Raw genomic sequence first — 22,991 nt, 5'->3', positions numbered from 1 at the left:
CGAGTCACTGTAATATTTTATTAAGTGGAATTTTGAAGGCCGATATGAGTTCAAACGTTTAGAAACGCTTAGAAGATATGGACTGAAAATTTTGACAACCAGACATCTAAGGAGAGATCTGAGTGAGGTGTATCAGACGCTGAAGAGGCTGAATAAAATGAATGAGGGTCTGTTCTCCCTCGTAGGTGAGGTGAGGTGAGGCAAGATCCAAGGGGCAATTAATGGATCCTTGATATTGGCCTGGATAAGTTGCTCTCCGACGTGGCAGAGGCAGTGAATCTGACTACGTTTAAAACCGAATTGGATGGTGGGTATTGTAGAAATGAGAATAGTACGAATATTCTGTTTTATTTTATTTTATTTATTTATTTTTGGCTGATGCAGAAAAAGATTACTTCTTTGTATCGTTTGGTGATACTAAACCTAAAATATTTATAATAATAACTGTAGATTGTGCTAAGAAATTTCTCGACTTCCATATTGATGGGCTTTCCAGTATCTATGGAAATTTCTAATAAAACCGGACACTGGAGATATCATTTTAAATTATTTTACCAGGAAACTGCAACCATCACGGCTTTCAAAACGAGTGAGATTTATAAGAATTTTGTGCTATTTTATTATTATAAAACTTTTATTTCTAAAACCACTTTATATCAATGAACAAGCACATAAGAGTAGTTTGAGTGAGGTACATAGTACAGGATTTCAATAATGTTTAAATGAGTGATCACTCTTTCTTTTCTCGGGAAGGTTTCACCACACTGACAGGGGCTTTAAAGCAAACAGGTGTTTCATCGCCAATCTCCAATTCGAACACTGCTTTCACTGAAATCTAGAGAGAGGAGAGAGAGGAAAACACAAAAGATTAATTTTCGTTCTCACGGAACTCATATGACTTATAAATTAATAAAACATATATAATTTATTTCTGCAAATTGTTCAAACAGTAGTCTATCATACCAGAAAACCCATCATTCGGAAACTCAACTCCCCCTTCTTAAAGGTGGCCCTGATAAATAAAAAGGACTATATATGCAATTTAAGATTCTAATCTTTATTGGATGCTCGCTTTTAAAAATATCTGATAAGTTAATAAAGCTCTGCAGAGCACTGTTTCGCACAGAGATCAGCATACTCACAAACTGTCCTAAAGCAATGGTCAACCGTTGACAATTTATTGGATTACAATTACACTAACTTCTTTCTCTCTTTATTTATTTTTTTTTTTTCGAAATTCAACGTTGGATATGCTCGTATTTCGTAGGGTATGTTGGTTCCGATAGGTTTTCGATCACTATCTCGGTGTCAATTCCAGGGTTATTAATTAAAGAAGCTAATGGTCTTGGCGGGAAACATCATCTGTAGACTAGTAAACATTGAGTCTTATAGGCGCAGATGTTTTTTACTTTGCTGATTGGTAATCCGCAATAAACACAAGGTCCAACTGTTGAATGTTATTAATTGCATTAAGATACCACCACCCGTCTGGGTGGTGGTATCCATCTGAGAATAAGTAATATCAGTCTTCTCCTCAGGTGAAGCGTTACTTATTCAAGGTAGTGCAATATCATGGCAACTCGTTGTGAAGGTATTCACAATATGAGATATAACTTAAAACGATGCCGCTTTGCTAACAGTCTGTTAATTCAGATTTGGCTATGTATTATTGATGCTTTTGCACTATACTTATACATAGGAGGTAAGTGATTGTAAATCTGTTACTGTTATTAAATGTGCCTAAAGCAGTGCTCATTGCTGCTCAGTTAAATCAGATATTGTGGTCTGGACTGGAAATGGCTGATCACCCATTATCTCCTCAAACCACTGCTTTGGTGCTCTTGCTTTATGAGGTTGGTTTTATTCAAAAATTTTTAGATTATAGCGACTGTGTCTTGGATGTATCGAATAAAGTGTCCTGTCCGTGTATAATCGCGATCAAAAACAATAAAACTTCAACTTTGAGTGTAGTACGTTTGCTGAATCAAATTAAGTTTGAGAAGCAACAGTTAAATGGTTTAGCGAGTTATTTTACCTAAATAAGTATTAGTAATCACACATGCAATAGAAGTTGTTAGTCAATAGTACTTACTACAGGAAAGTACGCGGGGATATCCAATTTTAACTTCGCCGTGCTTGGTTCTCCTTCTTTCAAAGGGCATGAGAGATCCAGTTGTTGACAGGTCAGTGGTCTCAACCCAGGAAAAGGCAGTATGGTGCCAAATACATCTGCCGACACACGCATTCTTGGCTCATCGTAATTCTTTTCTGATAAGAAAAACAAAAGTAATGATTTATAATGAGTTAATATTACTTGAGAGAGAGAGAGAGTATTGGAATGGAAAGATCCTAGATGGATTCCTTCCACTCTATCCATTATCAACATGGAAAAACGAAAGCTACATTGGCACACTGAAAAGAAAAATAACTAGTCACAGCCGACAGTAACCCCCTCACACCTTTATGGGTTTCCAGGGTAACTACAAGGTCAACTGCTGTAGTACACATATCAATAAATAATATAAATGATAATCATTTTTATTATTATATTAAATATTAATTAAATCAATATATTAAATTATTAACAACGTTCAATTTAATAACGAAATGCATAAATAAAAATTAAATATTAATAAGTAAAATGTTAATTTATTAAATATTACTATAAAATATAACCAATCTAACAATTAATATAAATATTTTATATTAATTGTTAGATTGGTTGCGTCAACCAGCAGTTGACGCACATAAGCGTCAACTGCCGGTTGACGCATATGTGCGTGAAGGGATTTCTGATCCATTTGGATGTGGGGAAAAATAATAACCAGAATTTAAGAACCTTTTATTCCGATTTGCCGAAAGAAAAATGCTTGTAGAAAATCCTATGGGAACATTGTTACTCTTTTAGAATGATAATTAAATTGTCCCAGCTGCTGTTTCAGGTGACAAGTGTGTGGATTCGAAAGGGGAAAGGCAAATTCAATGATTGATAGTGCCAGAGTCTTGCAGAGAAGAATGGAGACTCCTGAACATGTATATTAGTCTTTGTAAGCGAGGAAACATAAAAGATACACATATTCACTTCTGATGTGGTTTCAGATTTACAGTTTTTCGCAAACAAAACCCTGAACCCTTTGACCTCTGAAACCATGGCAATTTCTGAACCGCCAGCTATACAGGGTGTTTCAAAAATGATGGTAAATAATTTAAAGGTAAAAAGTACAAACTAAAATAAGCAAAAAAGTCCCAGTGAACGCCAGGCCGCAAATTAACCGTTTTCGAGATAATGCTCATTTTCTGTTAAGATCCGCCACTGACTATGGGAGCACTCTGGGAGGATAGTCTGCGTTGCTGAGACCTTGTACACGCTGGATATGGTAGAGGTACAGTAATTGGCGATGTAAAATTTGTCACACACTGCTATGACTCAGTACACGCTCTTGCAGAGCAACCCTCCATGTCGAAATTCCTGGATTTTGTTCAATTCTTTCCAACACCCTTTCTTTAACATCAGGTGTTATTCTTCTGGGCCTACCTGCTCGTACTCCATGTGCGAAGCGCCCATGTTCTCTAAGGCGTTGATGTACCCTGATGAATGCGCGCCTGTTGGGCTGCCTTTGGCTGGGAAATCCTTCTTGGTAAAAAACGTGCAGCCTCGAGTGCACTGCCGTCGGCTGTACCATACATGAAGTGCATGTCCGCATACTCTTCGTTGTTGTAACCTCTTTCCATGTTGACTATCCTTTGACAGTTACTAGTATGCTACGTCTCAGAGCATGAGAGAGGGGAAAGGGAGAGAATGAGCATGCGTAAACAAACAAGTCAGTGGTGGATCCAAACTCTGTACAGGTCACCTTGTCAGTGGTGGATCCCAACTCTGTACAGGTCACCTTGTCAGTGGTGGATCCCAACTAGAAATGTGCAATATCTCGAAAACGATTCAATTCACTTAAGGACCCATGTTTACTAGGCTTTTTTTGCATATTGTAGTCTGAAATAAGATAAGTGTAAATTCAGTAAATATCTTTAATTATGAATACTTTGGAGCTTTCGAGATAATCGTGTCTCTTCTTCAACAGAGTTCAAACTTAACGGATACAGTTATGCGTGCAGTGAGGCGTGTCAAGGCACGTTATTCAATCATTAAACTGGCGTTCATTGTTGCTGCAGGGACATGCGCATTTCTTCTCCAGCGCTTGTCGAGGTATAAAACGGTTGTCTCCAAGACGGTGTGCAGTCTTATGCCCTTGTAGTGGTTCATGGCTCTCGAATTGCTCAATATGTTGAGGGACTCCAACCATAGGCGGTGGCGGAAGTGCCTGGAGTGGTCTATTATTTCGTAGTCTCGTTTGGGATTGAGGTCGTGGTGGGTAGCCCAAAAGTGCTGTGCGATTACGGACGGGTCGGTCTCAGCAAGGCGGATTGCTCTGTCGTGTTCCGCAAGGCGGTCTTGAAGACGTCTCGAAGTCTCTCCTACGTAGCAGCTCTCACAGTCTCTACAGGTGATGCGGTATATTACACTGCTGCGGAAGAGAGTGGTGACAGGGGTCTTTACACTGGAGACTAGAGAACGTAGGCTTCTACAGGGTAAATTTCATGCGGTATTCCCTGAGGATTTTAGAGATCCGACCTGACACGCCTGGATAGTAGGGAACGTAGGCGATAGGTATCCTGGGTTGGTGGTCTCGGGTGGACTGTGAGCTCTTGTGCATGCAATAGGCATTGTCTAGTACGTGTGTTGGGTAGCAACACACGTAATATACCGCATAACCTGTAGAGACCGTGACAGCTGCTACGTAGGAGAGACTTCGAGACGTCTTCAAGACCGCCTTGCGGAACACGACAGAGCAATCCGCCTTGCTGAGACCGACCCGTCCGTAATCGCACAGCACTTTTGGGCTACCCACCACGACCTCAATCCCAAACGAGACTACGAAATAATAGACCACTCCAGGCACTTCCGCCACCGCCTATGGTTGGAGTCCCTCAACATATTGAGCAATTCGAGAGCCATGAACCACTACAAGGGCATAAGACTGCACACCGTCTTGGAGACAACCGTTTTATACCTCGACAAGCGCTGGAGAAGAACTACGCATGTCCCTGCAGCAACAATGAACGCCAGTTTAATAACTGAATAACGTGCCTTGACACGCCTCACTGCACGCATAACTGTATCCGTTAACTCTGTTGAAGAAGAGACACGATTGTCTCGAAAGCTCCAAAGTATTCATAATTAAAGAAATTTACTGGATTTATACTTATCTTATTTCATTGTACCATGGATCCCAGTACAACAGGCCCATTTATACTCATATTGTAGTCTGTACAGTTCACCTTTAAATTATTGACCATAACTTTTGAAACACCCTGTATACTTGAAAGTTAAGCCACCTTTACCAGCAAATGAGAATGAGAATGTGGGTTACCCAGGAAGCAATGGAATTTATTGCTTGCTGAAGTTGATTATCATCAGCGAAATTTTTCACAGTCTTAAAAATTCTGACGTCACCTGCGTAGATCTGAATTTCATTGTTGTCGATTGCACTGTTAGATCGTTAATGTTGAAGAGAAAGGGACCAAGGGAAGAACCTTGTGGGACACAACTCTGAGGACAAAAGGACTTGGATGATGACAGCTTTTTTTGGTTCTTGGGGTATCTAACTCATTATCCATGTGTGCAGGGGGTACAAGTATCCACAGTGTGCAAGTTTGGCAAGAAGCAAGTGGAGTGGAGCTTTGTCAAAGTCTTTGGCAAGATTCATGTAAATAATATCTGCTGGATTGAACCATCAACCATTCCAATAACAACGTTGTAGAAATTTGTCATCACAGACCTGCTGCGTATAAATCCACGTACTATGCATCTATGGTAAATGGATACAAATAGGCAAGATGCCGGAGGACAGTATCAAAAATCTTTGCCAGAAAGTTCATTACACTAACACTCAACCCTTTTTTAATTGTTCTTAGGAATGAAAATGATGTTGGCTTATTTTAAAAGATCTGAGTATGTGCCACGTTGTATAAATGTTGAAGAAATGAAGCAACCTGCCAGTTGAGGCATAAGATTGGTGAGGGGAACAAAAGGGTGGTCTTACCAACACTGACCTCACTTCTGCAAATTGCAGCGTTTGGCGACTAAGATCTGACTGAGGTGTTTAAGGCTTTGAATGGTTTGAGCAAGCTCGGCGCTGATGGGATTCTTCTTCTTGCTAAGACTACACACACGGGGGACACAAATTCAAACTGAGAATGAACGGCTGCAGGATCGATGTGTGCAAGGAATGCACCTTCAGCCAATGGTGGCTGATTATAGAAACAAACTTCCATGTGTTGTTGTGGAAGTGGGTAGTTCGAATAAATTTGAGAAAGAACTAGAAAAACTATTGGAGGGGTCAAGTGATGTGCCAAAGTTTTTTAAGCTTGATTTTTTGCATCATTTGCCTCTACTAATACTAAATCAAAAAGAACCTTATTAACGATTTCAGGAATAGCTTTTTTGAAAACGAAAATATAACGGTATTTAACTTTTCGACTACGATTTTTTATTTTTTTGGCTTGCTTAAATGTGCGTTACTGGCAATGACAGCAACGTTTTTTACGCTTCCAGAATTTGATGAAGCGATGGGACAAGTGTAAAATTATTTTTTCTGATTATGTTGAAAAATAAATGCTTTGCTCAGGTCAGTTTCCTTCTTAATTCTTTGTTTTTTGGCTTACTTTGTACTTATTTACTGGATCTCTCATTGTAAACGTTGAGAAGTAGCTATAAGATGGCGCAAAAAAACCCTAAATGAATCTCTAATAATCTAAAAGCATCCAATCTTGACTAAATGATATGGAAACTGAATGTGGAGAAGATAATGATCCTAAAACTTTATTCCGATCAAGAATCAAATGCATTGGTTTCAAAATCACATAGATAACAAATTAAAATATGATAAGTAGATGCCCTTTATGAACAGGTTTGACAACGGTTGCATCGGTAGGAGATGCAGAGTGGATTAAGGCGAAGAATTTATCCATTTCATCCTAAATGTTCCTGGCCACTTTTTCCGATCGTAGAGTTATCCTTCGGGCACTCTAGAAGCATATAATCAGAATCGCCATCATATAATTGATAGAAATTCATAAACATCTACTACCTTATGCTACGAATTCTCCTGTCGCAATCCAACTTCAGTTTTACCTATTTTACCATTTCCATATTCTAAATGAAAATGGTAAATTCTGAAACGAAGGATTCAATTTGTTCGTGTTCAAAATTTTATTTCCTTTTCCCAAATTTCTAGTTCCTTCCACCAAGAGAAGGAATCAGTTTGCCAGTATAAATTTTTCTATAATCTGGGATGGCTATGTTGTTTCAGAGGAGTTTACAAGATAGAGAACAAAAGTACATGAAGTTGTTGTTGTTATTTGGCTTTAGGAGCATTAGTGACTAAGGTCATATTGCTTCGTATATACTTTCTCTAAATTGCATGTGTTCTGTGGTCGATTAGCAGTGCATAGAGCGTTTCATAATCATCTGAGTTGCGTGATTCCTATATGATTGCAGAACAATGACGTTCCCTCTCCCCTCCTTTTATTCCTGGATGTGAGTACTGCACTGTAGCCACTGGAGGTCGTGGCTGCAATGTAATCCTCAGTGGATTCCGGCCAGGTCTCAGTTAAGCACAGTATATCAAATTCTTTAGATAACAAAATTTTGTTCATGGTTTCAAATTTATTATTTAAGCTGCGGACTTTCTGATAAAGTAGTTTGACCACCAGGGGGGTAAGGGGACAGTCTTAATTGTCCTCCTTCTAGTCGTTTGGTTATTTTTAGGCCGTGCTGTTACCCTTGATGTGATTCTGGTTGTGATAGGCATCTCAGTTGGGTGGATTAGATTTTGGAGTTGTCGTTCATGAGGATTTACACGGAGGTGGCAGGGAAGCAGGTGAATGCATAATTGAGCGTCTACTTTTGCGGAGAAATGATCACTACTGCGGCTGTAGGTGAGTCAGCTGTGTTTCCTTCTGGGGGCCTGTGCATTTCCTAGTTTTTCATTATAGCGTGTTGCTGTCCTATAAAAGGAACGTCAGATGGCTCCAACTGGCCATATGGATGGACGTTTGACGTAGTGATGCAGTTAGGAGTCACATTGAAGGAGGCATAGTCCTGGTGCTTAGCTGGTAGCTGTTCTACTGCAACATCAAGCTGCCACTCATCTCTCAAAGCCGCAGACCACAGCCAATGACATCTTTGAGATGTCATTGGTTGTGGGGATAGTGTTGAGACTTATAAGCTGCTTTTCGACTTTCCCGTAGTGCTAACTGGTTGGAGCCCGGAGGTGGTGGAAGTTCCTATAGAATAGGAGCGGCTTGCTCTTGGTCTGGAAGGGGAGATGTGTTTTGGCTGATTATTTGCCATATAATTCATTGCAGTTGTCGAGTGCGTCAATCTAGGCCCAGGTTATAGGCTGTAACTGTAAGGGTGTTCTGTCGATTAGCGTAGTGAGGGTGTTGTCACAATTCTTAGACTGGTGGCCTGCTGATTGGGAAGGTGGTACCCTCAGTTTGGGATCATCTATGGATGAGTTGTGGCCAAGTTGCAATTGTATGCATCCTTTTGGGCTGTATGGATATGCTGCGTGGGGTAGGTGTTTTGTTCAGCTTCGATTGACTAGGGTTAGGCTGGGTTTCAGTGCGGTCTTCTTTTTTGTGTAATTGAATTGACAATCTGTATGATTGGAACGGTTCGAAGAGGAACCTTGAATGGTAGTCAGGTGTACAGGTTTACATTGTGACCCCTCACTAGGTATTCCCGTTGAGAAACGAGGTATAAGACACTCGGGGGCTACTCTTGCTCACCTGAGGGGCGTGGGAGGCGGTTATCAGACAGCACAATTCCTTCAATTTCATTTCAATAATTCGCATTAGAGATGGTTGTGTCTGCGGGGTGAAAGATATCGAGTATCGCCTGTAGTTGGGATGGTCGCTGGGCGTCCTGGATTGCCGGTAGCTGAAGGGATGAAAATAGCTTAACTCTGGAAATACCGGAGGCGTTGAACACCTGTTCGTCCTGACCGCGCTAGTCCTCACACACATACACACACCTAATTTGTTATACGCACATTACGTATAGTTTATTTCTTTTAATCGATAATAAATGAATAAACAAGGGTTAATTTCAAATTCATTACATTTATTTAGGACTTTTCTTAGAGTCGACTTTTACAGAAACATCTTATAGAATAGTAAGGTATTCCATAAAACATTCTGTCCGCGCTTCATGCCAATCTCTTGTAAAATTAGATAATATTAAAATACAATTTTAATAAAATAAACACCACTTAAAATAAATTAGCACGAAGTGAGTAATTTGACATTAGATCAGTTGACAAGGCTCACTGTAAAAGTGGTTCAGTAGACTCTCTCATGAGATACGTTTAAATATTATGGGTAATTCATACAGTTAAGAACACATATTACCTGGTACAAAATCAGCTTCAATAGTAACAGATGTTCCTTGTGGGATTGCGCATGGTTCCTTGGGACAAGGGCTCACTCGAATTTCTGTTATTTTGGCTTTTGATTCTGGAAGAAAATGAAAAATGAATTGTCATCCAATTAAAGAATATTGCATTTTTTTTGTGATTAATGCACCAGGATTGGTGGCAGTCTCGTGTTAGTGGTTTAGGAGAAGAAAATATTCTGAGGGGATTTCATTTTCCTGACATACCTAGGGATACTCAGGAATACTTAGGTGGGTTTGCTGATGATATAGAAGTATTATTAGTCGTGCAATGATAACAGGAAAAGAATATAAAATAATGCAAATAATGTCTTTTCTGCCCATGCTACCTAACGCCCGTTGTGAGGCAAAGAGGCGCCTTGGGCAAAGTTTACTTCCAGTCTCCAGTACCATGCTATAGGGGAGTGGAAACATGGGATAATACAAAATAAAAACATAAAATAGTTTGACTATTTATTATATTTATTATAAGAATGCAAATGAATGAAAGCATAACGATTACAAAGCTTAAGAAAATATATTTTTTTGTTTTTCGAGCACTTGGTGCCTATTAGATCATGATGCATGGAAAATCCCACGATCAGTCGATACCTCAAGCTGGTTCTGATTCCACTGTATGTTTTGCTTCTTATTTTGTGTTGGATACTCGAATTATCACAATCCAATTAACTGGGGAGGCTACCCAGCTGAAACCTTTAGACGAACTATCAATTTATTTAAATTTTTGCAGTTTTAAAACGGAATGGTACCAAAGGAAAAGTTGGCTTTGTGGTTGTGAAGTTAAAAATGCATTGTTTTGTTTTTCATGTTTACTGTTCGGAGGTGACTTAAGGTGGACAAAAATTGACTTTACAAACATAAACAGAATGAAAGAAAAAAACTCTAAAACATGAGAGTTCGAAGAAACATATTGATAATGTGATTTCACTGTCGCTTTTAGGAAGTGTAAATATTAAAGAACAGCTTAGTGAGGCCTACAGACTTTCAATCTGCAAACATAACAGAAAAGTTATCAAGAATCATGAGGTATTATCTAAAATAATAGACTGCATCAAATTCTGTGGACAGTTTGAAATTCATTTACGTGGACATGACGAAAAAGATGATTCTAAAAATGCAGGAGTATTCAGAGGATTAATAAATTTCGCCTGTACATTAGATTCCAATTTAATGAAACACTTAGAAAGTAATGCAGCATTTAAAGGCATTTAAAAAATATTCAGAATGATATTATTGACTGTTTGCTGCAAATAGGCCAGGATGAAATAAAAAGAGAAATTAAAGAGGCTTCTTTCGTAGCTGTCATGGCTGATGACACAACAGATGTTTCAGAACATATACAAATGGTAATTGTTCTGAGATATGAACTGAATGGGGACATTTTTTAGCGTTTTTGGAGTTTTTTCACTCCGGAAAACCAAACAGCAGACGGAATATTGAAGTGCATTCTAGATCAGTTAGACAATCCTCGAAGGAAATACTCAAAAACTGGTTCTCAGGCATTTGATGGTGCAAGTGTGATTGAAAGGCAAGAAAGGGGAAGTTCGGGCTAAAATAAAAGAAGTGTACAAAAATGCACATTTTATTCACTGCTATGCATACCAACTGAATCTGATGATGAGAAATGCAGCAAATAGTACCCGAGATTCAAGAATATTCTTTTCGAACCACATGTCGATACTAACATTTTTCTCGAGATCACCACAGCGTCTCTCTGTTCTCAGAAAGCATATGGACAACCGTGTTGCCCGACCTGACCGTACAAGATGAAACTTCAATATACGCACCTTGATCAGCATTTATGAAAATTTTGAATCCTTAAAAAAGCGCATGGAGGAACTACAAGCGACAGCAAACGCAGATAAGACGCTTTAAGAAGCAACTGGAATTTTTCACATCTTGAGTAATGAAAAAATCAAGAATTCAAGGTACTGTAAAAATCCTTCAAAAACACTCATGATTGAAGCGAAGGAAGTATGCGACTATATAAGTGTTGACTTAGGTGAGAGATATTCTTTTACAAAGCAATTAATTGCTGCTAAATTGTTTAACAAGGAGAAGTTTGTTATTTTTCGTACGAAAATGCCCATGGAAGAGGTACTGGAGACTACTGAGGCATATCCCATGATTGCAAGAGAAAAACTTCTTACTGAATTACAAGTTTTCTATACCAGACATGATCTACGCAATTATTGCAAGTTAACTGACTTTCTGGAATTTATCTCAGAAAATAATCTAGCTGAAGTTCTTGGTGAACTTACAAAACTCATAAAAGTTCTTTTGACCATTCAGATGAGCCTCAGAGGTTCTTCAGAGCCCGAACGCTGCCATTCGACATTAAAAGAATAAAAACATTTTTAACGAGCACGATGAATCAGGAAAGGCTAAATGCTCAAGAAATGTTTTAAATAGAGGAAAGCTTGGTCAACAGTGCACCAAACTTGAATGAAAACGTTATTAATCTATTTTCAACAAATAAAAACCGAAGAATGGATTTTGTTTTTAAATAAAAGTTCAAGTCTGTTAATGGTAAATGTCTAGTTAATGTTTTGTAGTATTTTTAACTTGCTTATTATTAGTATTACTGTGTATGTCTACATGTCTTATAACCAAGGCAATTTAAAGCAGCACCCACAAACATCAGAGTCACGAGCCGCCACTGGACCCAGTTTTCTGTTTGTTGAAAATGTCGAGAAAGTTGAAATTTTGGAAACTAAAGGGTAAGTCTCATCTAGTGCTTCATTGTAGTGAATATCGTACAAGACGAGAGAATGGAGAAACCATCTTCCAACAAAAGAATAAACGAAAAGAATTCTTTTTTTTGTCTTGAAAAAAATAAGTAGTTTAAGACTAGTTTTTTAAGACAATAAAGAACTCCAAGTCTCTTGTTAACAAATCTCAGTATACCTGTGCCATAATACTCGTATAAACACCGAGCGAAAAAGGTCCGAGTTCGAATTCTGTTAATGACCAGAGGAATCTCAGGGGGCTTTTTTTTGTTCACAATTGGCTGAGTTAGTTTATTTTAGATGAGGGTTGCAGGAAACTCGGCTGTTTCGTCCGGCAAACAGAAAACTGTCCGAAGAATACACAATTACAGACGCAATCCATTGCCGCCTCATAGTCTTAGTTGTTTTGGAGTTTAATACATAAATACATCTTGTTACCATATTGGAATTTGGTAATAAGAAAACATTTTTCAGCAACCAAGAAATTTGTACCATCCACGTTCAGTTAGGCAGTATTCACTGTTAAGATACTGTCTGTGATTTATGCTTTTTTGCATAAGTCAAAACTTGAAATAACCTAAGATTTTTCAACCTTTTGAATCGTACAAACTGTCGTTCTTTCAATCTTGGATTGTAACTATGGGTTGCGAAATTGCAATTATTAAGGTTGCAGCTTTCATTTCAGACTATACATTTCGAGAAAGGTTTAGAACCTAGTCCAGATTTAGTCCAGAATTATAATGGAAATGAAAACATGAAATGCACGTAAAAATATGGGTTAAATTTGGGCGTATATTCAATAGAAGAAAGTGGTAATGGTTTTTTGCGTAATGGACGATTCTCGCTGAATTCTACTTTTTAATTAGTAGAGCAAGAGTTTGAGAATAATTTTTTTCCTAGAGAAATGAGGGGCCGTTTCTCAATACAAATAAATACCATGTTAAAAAGTTAAAAAGCACTAGTTAAAGAAAGTTAGCGATCAGATACAGAGTCCAACACATATGTTACCCTGATGCAGTTACTCATAGAAGTAGAGTAAAAATTGGACGTCCACAGATCTACATTATAAATGCACGTCATTAATCTCCCCACCTTCTCTGAACCCTTTTTAGTTCTTTCTTTTTTAACACTATATGCGTCCTCACCACGAATGACGCTTAACTTCTTTCCTTCCAGGCTTCATGCAGACAGTCGTTTATTATTTATGTATTTTTTTGTATTTCCTCTCAACCATGTCGTGTATTTATCACCAACGTGTCGACATCGACTTTGTAACGAATTAAATTTATCGGTCCTGAATGTCGGAGTTTAGTGAGGCAAATTTAAAAATGGATTAGAAGATTAATTTTATTGGTATCATAAATCAAGTGCTAAATCCATTTCGTCATCACTAGTTTAGACACCCCGGCCAATCAATCAAGCGCTCTGTCAGATTATCAGTACTGTACTACTCAATCACAAATATGTGACACCAGTCTAATATCATCGAGTTTCCTCATAACTTGTTTGTTATGCGTCTAATTGGCAGTAAAGTCATTCATGTCTTCTGTGTAAATTCACTACGTCAGCAAAATCGCATACGCAACTTCTCGCTGTTTACCTGTTTGTTCGTAAGTATACTATTTATTGGGAAACAGGAGTTGCTTCTGAACCCTGAATAAGGGCTGTTCATTAGAGAATGATCATAATTTTTCATAAACTGCTTGCTATTTCTAGCCGAGTTGTGGAATTTAACAACAAACCAAACTGTATATCACATAGCAACTGCGCAGTTGGCTTCATAATGATTCCATAAACCAAATGTAGGTTAAAAGGAATGGTTAGTTCCTATCAAGGTACTAACCATTCCTTTTTGAGGGTAGTGTCATGCAAAGTTACAATGAATATGCCTTCTCCAACCTACAGAGAAAGGCTCTATACACATACTGGCCAAAAAAATACGAACGTTTGCATTAAGACAGTCATAGACAGAAGAAATGCAAATAAATGTAAAGAAAACTGTGAGGTGTGTTGCCTCGTTGGGTATAAAGACTGCACATGCCGTTCAATTGCAGTAATCTGAAACCAAATCGGGGAAAACGCGTGATCTATCGGACTTTGAAAAAGGTCTTGTCATTGAAAGGTGGGTGTACATTTAGCAGGAGCCACGTTTCAAAAAATGAAAGAAAACTGGTTTCTCATAGATTTCTAAAGACTGGAAACGAAGCGGTTGTTCTACATTTCCAAAGCGTAAATGTGGCATTAAAACTATACTTCAAGAGCGAATCCATTGTACTTTGAGGAGGACTGTACGTTAAAACAGGGCATCCAGTGTGCAGCAAATAACTGCTGAATTCAACCAAGCCCAGAACTGTCCTATTTCAACCTTTACCGTGAGCAGGGAATTGAAGAAACTGGGTATTGGCAGTCACCTGTCTATTTCAAAGCCACTTTGTTTCAGAGAAAAACAGAAAAATCCGCTTGCAGTGGTGCCGAGAAAGTCGTGATTGGATAGTGGAACAATGGAAGAAAGTCATGTGGTCAGACGAATATCGATATACTTTGTTTTGCACTGATGGCTGGCAGAGAGTGTGGCGTGAATCTCACGAAGCGATGGACCCTGCTAGCCTTGTTAAGAAAACTCAACCATCTGGAAGTGGTATAGGAAATGTTTGTTGGCACAGACTGGGTCCGTCGATATCAGTGGAAGATAAAATGTTACACTTTTATCCTGAAGGCGATGGCCACTTTATGGATGACAATGCAACAGCGCATCGTGCCAGAATCATGCAAGAATGGTTTCAAGAATATGACACGGATTTCTACCATCTTTCCTAGCCCTCACATTCATCTGATCTAAATCATATTACCATTAGCATTAATAGTGGCATATGATGCAAGAGAGCAAGCTTATACAGCATCAGTCAAAAAAAAAAAAAAAACCTCGACATCTCCTTTTCCACATATTCATTCCCTCCAACAGTTTGTCTAATTTTTCCTTAAATTTATTTAAGCTGTCAACTTCCACAACAACAGATGAAGGTTATTCCAGCAATTAACCACCCGCCGTCTAAAGGCAAATTTCTGCACATCATTCTGCAACCGTCCTTTCTCAATTTGAATTTGTGCCCCCCCCTAATGTGTGTAGTCTGAGCAAGAGAAACAATCCAATCATTGCGCTTGCTCAATCTATTCAAAGCCTTAAACACCTCAATAAGATCACCTCGCACGTGTCTAGTCTCCAGGCGCTGCAATTTGCAGAATTGAGTTTTTCTTGGTAAGAGTACTCCTTTGTTCCCGTCACCAATCTTTTTTCCCTTCTCTGTACTTGTTGCAGCAGCTCCATATCCTTCCTAAAATGAGGCCTCCAGACCTGTACGTAGTACTCGAGGGGTGGCCTGACCATTGCCTTATACAAAGGGATAATCACCTCTTTATCCTTGATAGCAAAGTTCCTGTATATTATTGACAAAACTTCATGAGCTGTCCTGGCTGCCTGTCTGTATTGCTCAGAGAAATTCATATCTGACTGCACAATTACCCTCCAGGTCTTTTTCATTCTCCACCTCCCTGAGTGTAGTACCACACAGTTGGTACGTTACTCTGGGGTTACTTCTACCCATATGCAGTACTTTGTATTTGTCAATATTAAGCTTCAATTACCATTTCTCAGCTCACCTGCCTAACTTTTCTAGATCCTGTTGCAATATTATACTGTCATTAACCACCCTGCCAAGTTTTGAATCATCTGCAAACTTGGACATTGAGAATGTGTGAGATTTGCTGGAGAGAGAGCTATTCGACAACGAAGGCCTCTTCCTTCAACTTTTTCTCAGCTATGAGATAATTTGCTAGAAGAATGGTTACAATTAGACCAAAAACGCACTAAAACACCTCATAGAATACATGCTGAACCCCACACTTGTGGTTATTAGAAACAAAAGCGGGTCGATTCAATGCTGAAGAAAGGTTAGTATTGTTTTGTCCAGTGTGTATATAGGATGGTTTTCTGACACGATGTAAGATAATTTCTTAAGAAAAATTCCCAAACAAAGAAATAGTTTTGAGGCGTACAGATTTCTGTGGTGTTATTTCAAAGAAAAGACGTACAGCAGTAAATTTACATCTTCAGACATTCAGAAAACATTCCCTTTTTTTTGCGGGCATTCAGGAATTCCCTAAAATAACCATTTGCTAACAAGCAAAGTATGTTAACACTTACACTATAGAGTGCTTTTATATATTTGGGCATACCAATTTGAAAAATTATGTAGAAAAATTGTCTTGTTTTTATTCTTTAATCAGTGATATGTAGGGCATTATTAGTGTGACAATCAGTGTTTTAAAATTAATTCTCAAGAATTCATTTTAAAACTCTCCCTATTATCTAAGAAGGTTTAAATCTAAGGAAATTAATCATTGATTCACAGGGTACCACGTGAGTAACTTCACAACACCTGATAGTTTTTCAGTTGGTTCAAACACCTGTGATTCTGCCTTAAAATAAGTTTTCTAAGTTATTAGTCAAACTAGGCAGGCATGAGGCTCTGCGACTATTATCAGACCTTGCAAATGACAATTATAAATGCAACCAGGCGCGCTCTTATTCGCTATACAAACCTTGACAACAAAAATCCTTCCTCTTAGAATAGAAATTCCAACAGCTAAATAAAATCAAGGCGATCCCTTTATCACTTACCACAGTCCTCATATACGATTGGCTCAGCAGACAAGCACACACACGAAAGGAGAACTGCAACAACTCTTAACATCATCTTCGTTGTGAACTGACCGGAGGGAGGTACCACACTATTTCAGTCAGTCTCTGCGGGGGTTCGCAATATATTTCACGTGCTGGCCTTGAATTCCTTACGCAATAAACGCGCGTAACTTCCTGCACGCTCTGCAGTTTAGAAAGTTACTATAGTGAAGATTGGAGAGGGAATATCCACTTTAAGAAACAGACGGTCCTAGTCTGGGAACCAGAAAAAGAAAGCAAACCAAATTTTTTTATGCTGCTAACACAACAAGAGCTTATATTTCAGACGCTCAATGATCTTCTTCTACTACACCTTGCAACTTTTAATTAGAGAAGGCTTAAAACTAGAAAAACCAGGAAATTTCAACCACAAATAACTGGTTTGGAGAATGAAGGGGAAAAAAGGAAACCGAGGGAGCATTCATAACTGGCGCTTCATGACACGATCAAAATGACAGGGCGGATAATCCTTCATGGCTCGTAACACCACACACACTGCATTTTCACAACTGCCAGTTTGAAACATATTCTGGAAGATCACGTGCCAGCTATTGTTTACGGTCTGTGTAGCAGCAACCCATTTCACAAATCAGCCAACAAGGAGATGATGCTTCTCTTTTAATTTTTATCTCATTTGGTGACAACTTCGTCTGAATTATTTTTAGCATTCGCTGTGGTACGACTTAATTACATAAACTTACAAACATAGTTTGCTTCTCTTTTTTTTAAGAATTTCTACCAAGGGAGTTAGAGCCACAAGATGTTAGTCTGGGCAAGTCTGTTTTCTGGATGAAAAACCCAAATATCTGGTGTACAGAAATTCGGGTTTTTCATCCCGAATTTATATCTCAGTAATTTGGGACAATACTCTAAGGCCTTATACAACGCTAGCATGGAATTTTCTCTCCATGAGACAAATGGGGAAAGCGAATCAATTACATGAGTTCCCATGAATATAGCTGGACACATTGTGTCCCGCGAATTTCTTGAACAGCCATTCTAGCGCTTTTTAGCAACAATAAAAAGCCAATTATCCGGCCCTTTAGGCCTTTTTTCCTTCGATGTGGTAGCGCTAGGGTGTTTGAAAACTCCTTTTGATGTTTCTGTCTAAATGTCAGCAAGTTACAAACAACTGCATTTGAATTTTCTCTGCGACCTTACTCCATCCCTAAACGAATGACGCTTTTAGTTTCGTTTTTTTTTTATTTTTATTTTTTGTAAAAAAAAAATATAGTAAAGAAAGTTCTTTCTTTTTGCTACCAAGTGTGACTGGCACAGACATAAGTATATTGCAAGTGAGAAGGTGTTCGGTTAACTTTTTTAAAATTATTCTATTCCTTTTATAGATAGTGTTTCCCATTGAATCAATTGCAAAAAGTTAATTTTTCATATGGTTTCAAATCATGCATGAAAGCAGTCTTTTTTGCATAATTAGGAACTTTTGGTAAGTTGTGAAAAGATGTGCTGAATGCTCTGTAGTAGTAGTAGAGTTCATCAGCAACTCAAGGGCATATTTCTCCGTATATAGTGTCTGTAAATTGAGTGTGTTCTGTGGTCGATTTTCTGCTTGCTGGACGAAAACCCCTGAGACCGACTAATTGAGCCACGTTGTGAAAAAGGCCCATAAAAATTCCTCAAGTCATCGAGGGGACTCTAACCTAGATCTTTTCCATCCAGTATGGGGAGGACGGCGATTCTACCAACTGTCTACCCACGAGGGCGCTAATAGCCTAAAATCATTTTCTGACTTCGGAATTATCATGTTAAATTGCAATGACTACAGTATACAAATATGGTTGATAGGATAGCACGCTATTAAAACTTAAAAACTGCACTTTCGTGTCTTGGTAAATGATATTCTTCATCTCTTTTTACCCTACTTGCAATACTGGGAAGTTGTCTTTAGGATTATATGTATCGTCTAATGATTATATGATACCCCATTTGAATGAAAGTTGTAGAACTTAGAGTAGATTGTAGGGCAATTAATTTAAAACAACAATCTTTTAATTTTCCTCCTTGAATTCAAAGAATTGGAAAGTAGACTGCGATAACAACATTCTTCTGTTTTTTGTGTCCTTGAAGTAGTGTCATTAAAAGTCGTAACATCCTCAAAATTCTGCATCTGACAGTCGTATACATCTCAACCAAAAAAACGTACTCGCAAAATACACTTCTCAACAAAATTAACGGACCATGTAAAAAACGTGGTGTAACTTGTGAAACTTGCGATGAAGCGGGACAAAATTTGGTATGGTGGTGTACAACAGAATAATGAAAAAATGAGGAGACAGCGAGAAACCTCTGGCAGGTATAAGGGACATTTATAGGGGTTGTATAAGAATTACCAAAAAGGTCACATTACAGAAGTCGATACAAGATGCTCGAAAATATGGTCACATGACATGGCTTATGGTCTCCTCCAACGGCTAAACAGGCCTGAAAGCGGTGAACCACTCTCTATATAAGGGTGTCTATGAGATTCTGCGGCAACAAATCCCATTCTTATACCAGCACATACCCTAGTTCACCAAGTTACCGAGGAGTTGGCTCTCGGCGTGGAATACGACGCCCAAAGGTGTCCCACACATGTTCAACTGGATTAAAGTGTGTGATCGTGCTGGCCACGGCAGTCGTTGAATATCTACAGTTTCAAAATATTCCTCCATCAGTTGAGCTCTGTGTATGCAGTGACGTTGCTGTGCATATAAAGAAAATCTGGGCCAACCACACCCCTAAAAAGTCGCACATAGGGTTTGGGGATCTGTCCATATAAAAAAAAAAAAAAAAACACGAAGAAGGGGTGCGGCCATTGATCGCTGTTCCTCCCCACACGAGAACACCGCCTCCACCGTAAGTGTCCCTTTCTCTGATTTTGGAGGGATGGTACCTTATTCCTCGTTGTTTCCAGATGAAATTTATTGTGAACAGTGTCTTCCGCGACACTGTTCACAGTAAAATATTCATGAAAACCATTTTGTTATGTTAATTTTGTCAAGCAATATTATAATCATAGTAGCAGAAAGAAGATGGTCATAGACTGATGTGGGGGTAAGGGTAGGCTAAGTCGATTTACACCCACATCAATCTAATCTTAGGTTATCATAGGTTTCTTAGAATATTTTGTCAACTAAGAAATATTCCATGAACTCTCACTTGTGTTGCCATTCTCTGAAAATTACCATGGTGTCACAAGGGGCCGTGTAATAATACACACATGCTTCTTTCGTAGTGAAATTAAGGGAAGAATGCCCTCTTAAGTATATGCAGTGAAATTAAGGGAAGAATGTCCTCTTATTGATGCTTTCGCGCTATACTTATACGTGCCCTCTTAAGTATATTGCTTCACTTTTCGAATAATAACCTCTAATTCTTTTATCTGAAGGACAGTGTGGTAATTCCGTCTGCATCGTAAAGGTGAATTCAAGGCACAACGCAATGATTACAACATCAGCAGAATCGGAGATCCTTCAGACTGATTGTGAAAAAAATGTTTTGCAAAGAACCACTCAGCTATAAACAAAATAACGCGTGACAGGGTTGCGATTCGGTTTTTTTGTCTTATTAGATTTTTTACTTTGATGTGGATGACAAAAAACGAAAAAAGGATGGAAAAACCTCGGAGATGTTTCATTTAGCGCAACGTTTTTAAACTCATTCCCTTAATATTTATGATTTTTTTAAAAATTTAGCTAGTTCAGTTACTTTTTATTTATGTGTGGGGCGATTTCATTGATAAGCAGTGTATGTACAGAACTTGTGTTTCAGGTTTGCTGGTTTATCACATGGCTGATTACAACCTCAACTTCTCTCTCTCTCTCTCTCTCTCTCTCTCTCTCTCTCTCTCTCTCTCTCTCTCTCTCTCTCTCTCTACACAAACTGACACATTGCAGATGTTTCCTCAATATCTCTTTCCTGCACACATTTGTTTACATCATCAGTAGTCTGAAGACTTCGCTGCTATCTCATTTCACGGGAGAAGAGGGGGCACAAAGAGAAATGCGTTACGTGATAGACCTTGAGAATTGTAGAGTTTTCCTTGGCTGAGTGTACAGAAAGAGAATTCCACATATCAAGAACTGGAACTTGTACGACTCCACAAATACCTCGGAACATAAAAAAAAATTATTTTTATATAGTCAGGGAAGATTTTTTATAAAAATTATTTGTTATAATAACCACTCTTTTACCACGTGAGATAATAATATAGTTTATTAAACTTATAGCCTACTATATATTAAGGTGACGTTTCAGGCAACTTACCGCTGCCTGTCATCAGACCATACATTGGTTGTTAAAGGGAAAAATATAAGAAGAGTTACAATTTGGGAACATTTGTAATTAATTACACTAGCCAACACCAGTTTACCTCTAAGAACTTAAATGGTGTTTTTAACCAACTTTTATGCATAGATTTCGAAAATTACCATCGTAGTTTCACATCACGTCAGAGTTATTAAATATAGAAAGATATATGTTTTACCAAAATAAGCGCATAATCTAGCTAGTAATGTATGACATACTGATTTATTTTAACAGTTTAATTTTAGTTTATCTTAATTTAATATGGTTTCTCTTAATTTATCTTAATTTTAGAAATCGATTATTGCCTCGGTTTTCTTGTGATAAACATAATCAGACTTCTACCTCTGGTTCTTAGGTTCAAATTCCGATGTAAAAATTTACAATTTGAAGAGAGCACAGAGCGTTTTTGGAGAGGTTTTTGAAAATCTGTAGATGTGAGATGTTTATTGTTATAATAACCATTCTTTTACCACTTGTTGGAGGTCTTCTTCTTTGCAAATTCTTTGCAAAGACCTACAACAAGAACTTCTGTTATACTGGTTGTCTGTAGAGAGGATTCTGGTATTGTTGAAGTCCCATGTGTCTCCACATTGGGATTCTTCCATATTGCACATCTTTTTATGTTCTTTGATTGTGCAGTTGAGTCTTCTATACGATTCTCCTACGTATGTACCCACACATCTACAGTCTATTTTATAAATAGGACCTCTAGGGTTGTTAGGGTTGTTGTTTTAAGATCCGCTTCAGCGAGGCAGAGCTCTTGAAGAATGTGGTGTTCCATATTTTCTTGCTTCTTTTGCTATTTTTGTACTGATTGTTGGTATGTAGGGTATGCATATGATGTTTCTTCTGTCCTTGTTGGGGTGGGGGTCTATGAAGGTCTTGGCGATGTCTTCTATTGCTCTGTTAATAACATGTAGAGGAAATCTTCCTGAACGCAGTCTTGGTTATTTTTTGAAGTTCTTGTTGTAGGTCTTTGCAAAGAATTTTCAAAGAAGAAGACCTCCAACAACAACAATTTTCAAAAATAATTGTTTTTGATTATATTAAATTTTCCCATATACGCAACTCAATTCTGTAAAAGGTTGTTACCTTTTTTATAGCTGAACTCAAGTTAAAAGCTCTTATTCTTTATCCACAACTCCTAGGTATGGAAGACCAGTTGCGATGTTTATGTTGTACTCTAAATTTTAGTCTTATGATGGAATTTTTGAAGACTAAAAAACTATTCTTTGTGGAAGATTAAATACTCCTAATAGTTAAAATATCCTGATCCGAACCGGACCCTCTAATCAAAACCCGGACACCTGCCAACTGTTTACAAAAATACATGTAACATATAAACAACGTGGTGCTTGACATTGAAAAAATGGAATTCTGTTGTGCAAAGTCACTGCTGTTATTGTAAAGAAGCAAAAGACATCAATTTTTCGTTCTTTCTCCTAGCCGGCCCGAGGATACAGTCTGTGGAACAAGTATTTGTAAATTCAAGCAGGAATATAAAAATATTTTACAAAAACTACAAATAAAACGACAGCGTAGCCCAAGTTTTAGTGGTGAACTATTTTAATTGAAAAAAAAAAAAGAGCAACTCTTAAGCAGTTTCTTTTAAAGATACTCTGTCTCATTTTCTGACAGCTTCTTATACACTAACTAAACCATCTTTGAGCTTCACTGGTCAGCATCAATTTCCTCCCTGAAA

The 22,991-nt window shown here is 38.1% G+C and overlaps 1 protein-coding gene across 1 annotated transcript; it reads right to left on the bottom strand.

The window, feature by feature from the left end:
* Positions 1 to 615: 615 nt before the first annotated feature.
* LOC150076676 (NPC intracellular cholesterol transporter 2-like) lies at positions 616 to 17,285 on the bottom strand. The gene is made up of 4 exons (XM_090386977.1): positions 16,925 to 17,285; positions 9,475 to 9,579; positions 2,093 to 2,268; positions 616 to 835 (listed from the first exon to the last, which is right to left on the bottom strand). Exons 1-4 carry the CDS (start codon positions 16,998 to 17,000, stop codon positions 731 to 733), a joined length of 462 nt encoding a protein of 153 aa, XP_090243103.1. The 5' UTR covers positions 17,001 to 17,285; the 3' UTR covers positions 616 to 730.
* Between the last annotated feature and the right edge of the window lie 5,706 nt (positions 17,286 to 22,991).

Source organism: Mastigoproctus giganteus, chromosome 12 (genome assembly GCF_048544385.1).
Source record: "Mastigoproctus giganteus isolate SK-2022 chromosome 12, ASM4854438v1, whole genome shotgun sequence".
Classification (NCBI taxonomy): domain Eukaryota; kingdom Metazoa; phylum Arthropoda; class Arachnida; order Uropygi; family Thelyphonidae; genus Mastigoproctus; species Mastigoproctus giganteus.
This window is presented reverse-complemented; position numbering and strand designations above follow the sequence as displayed.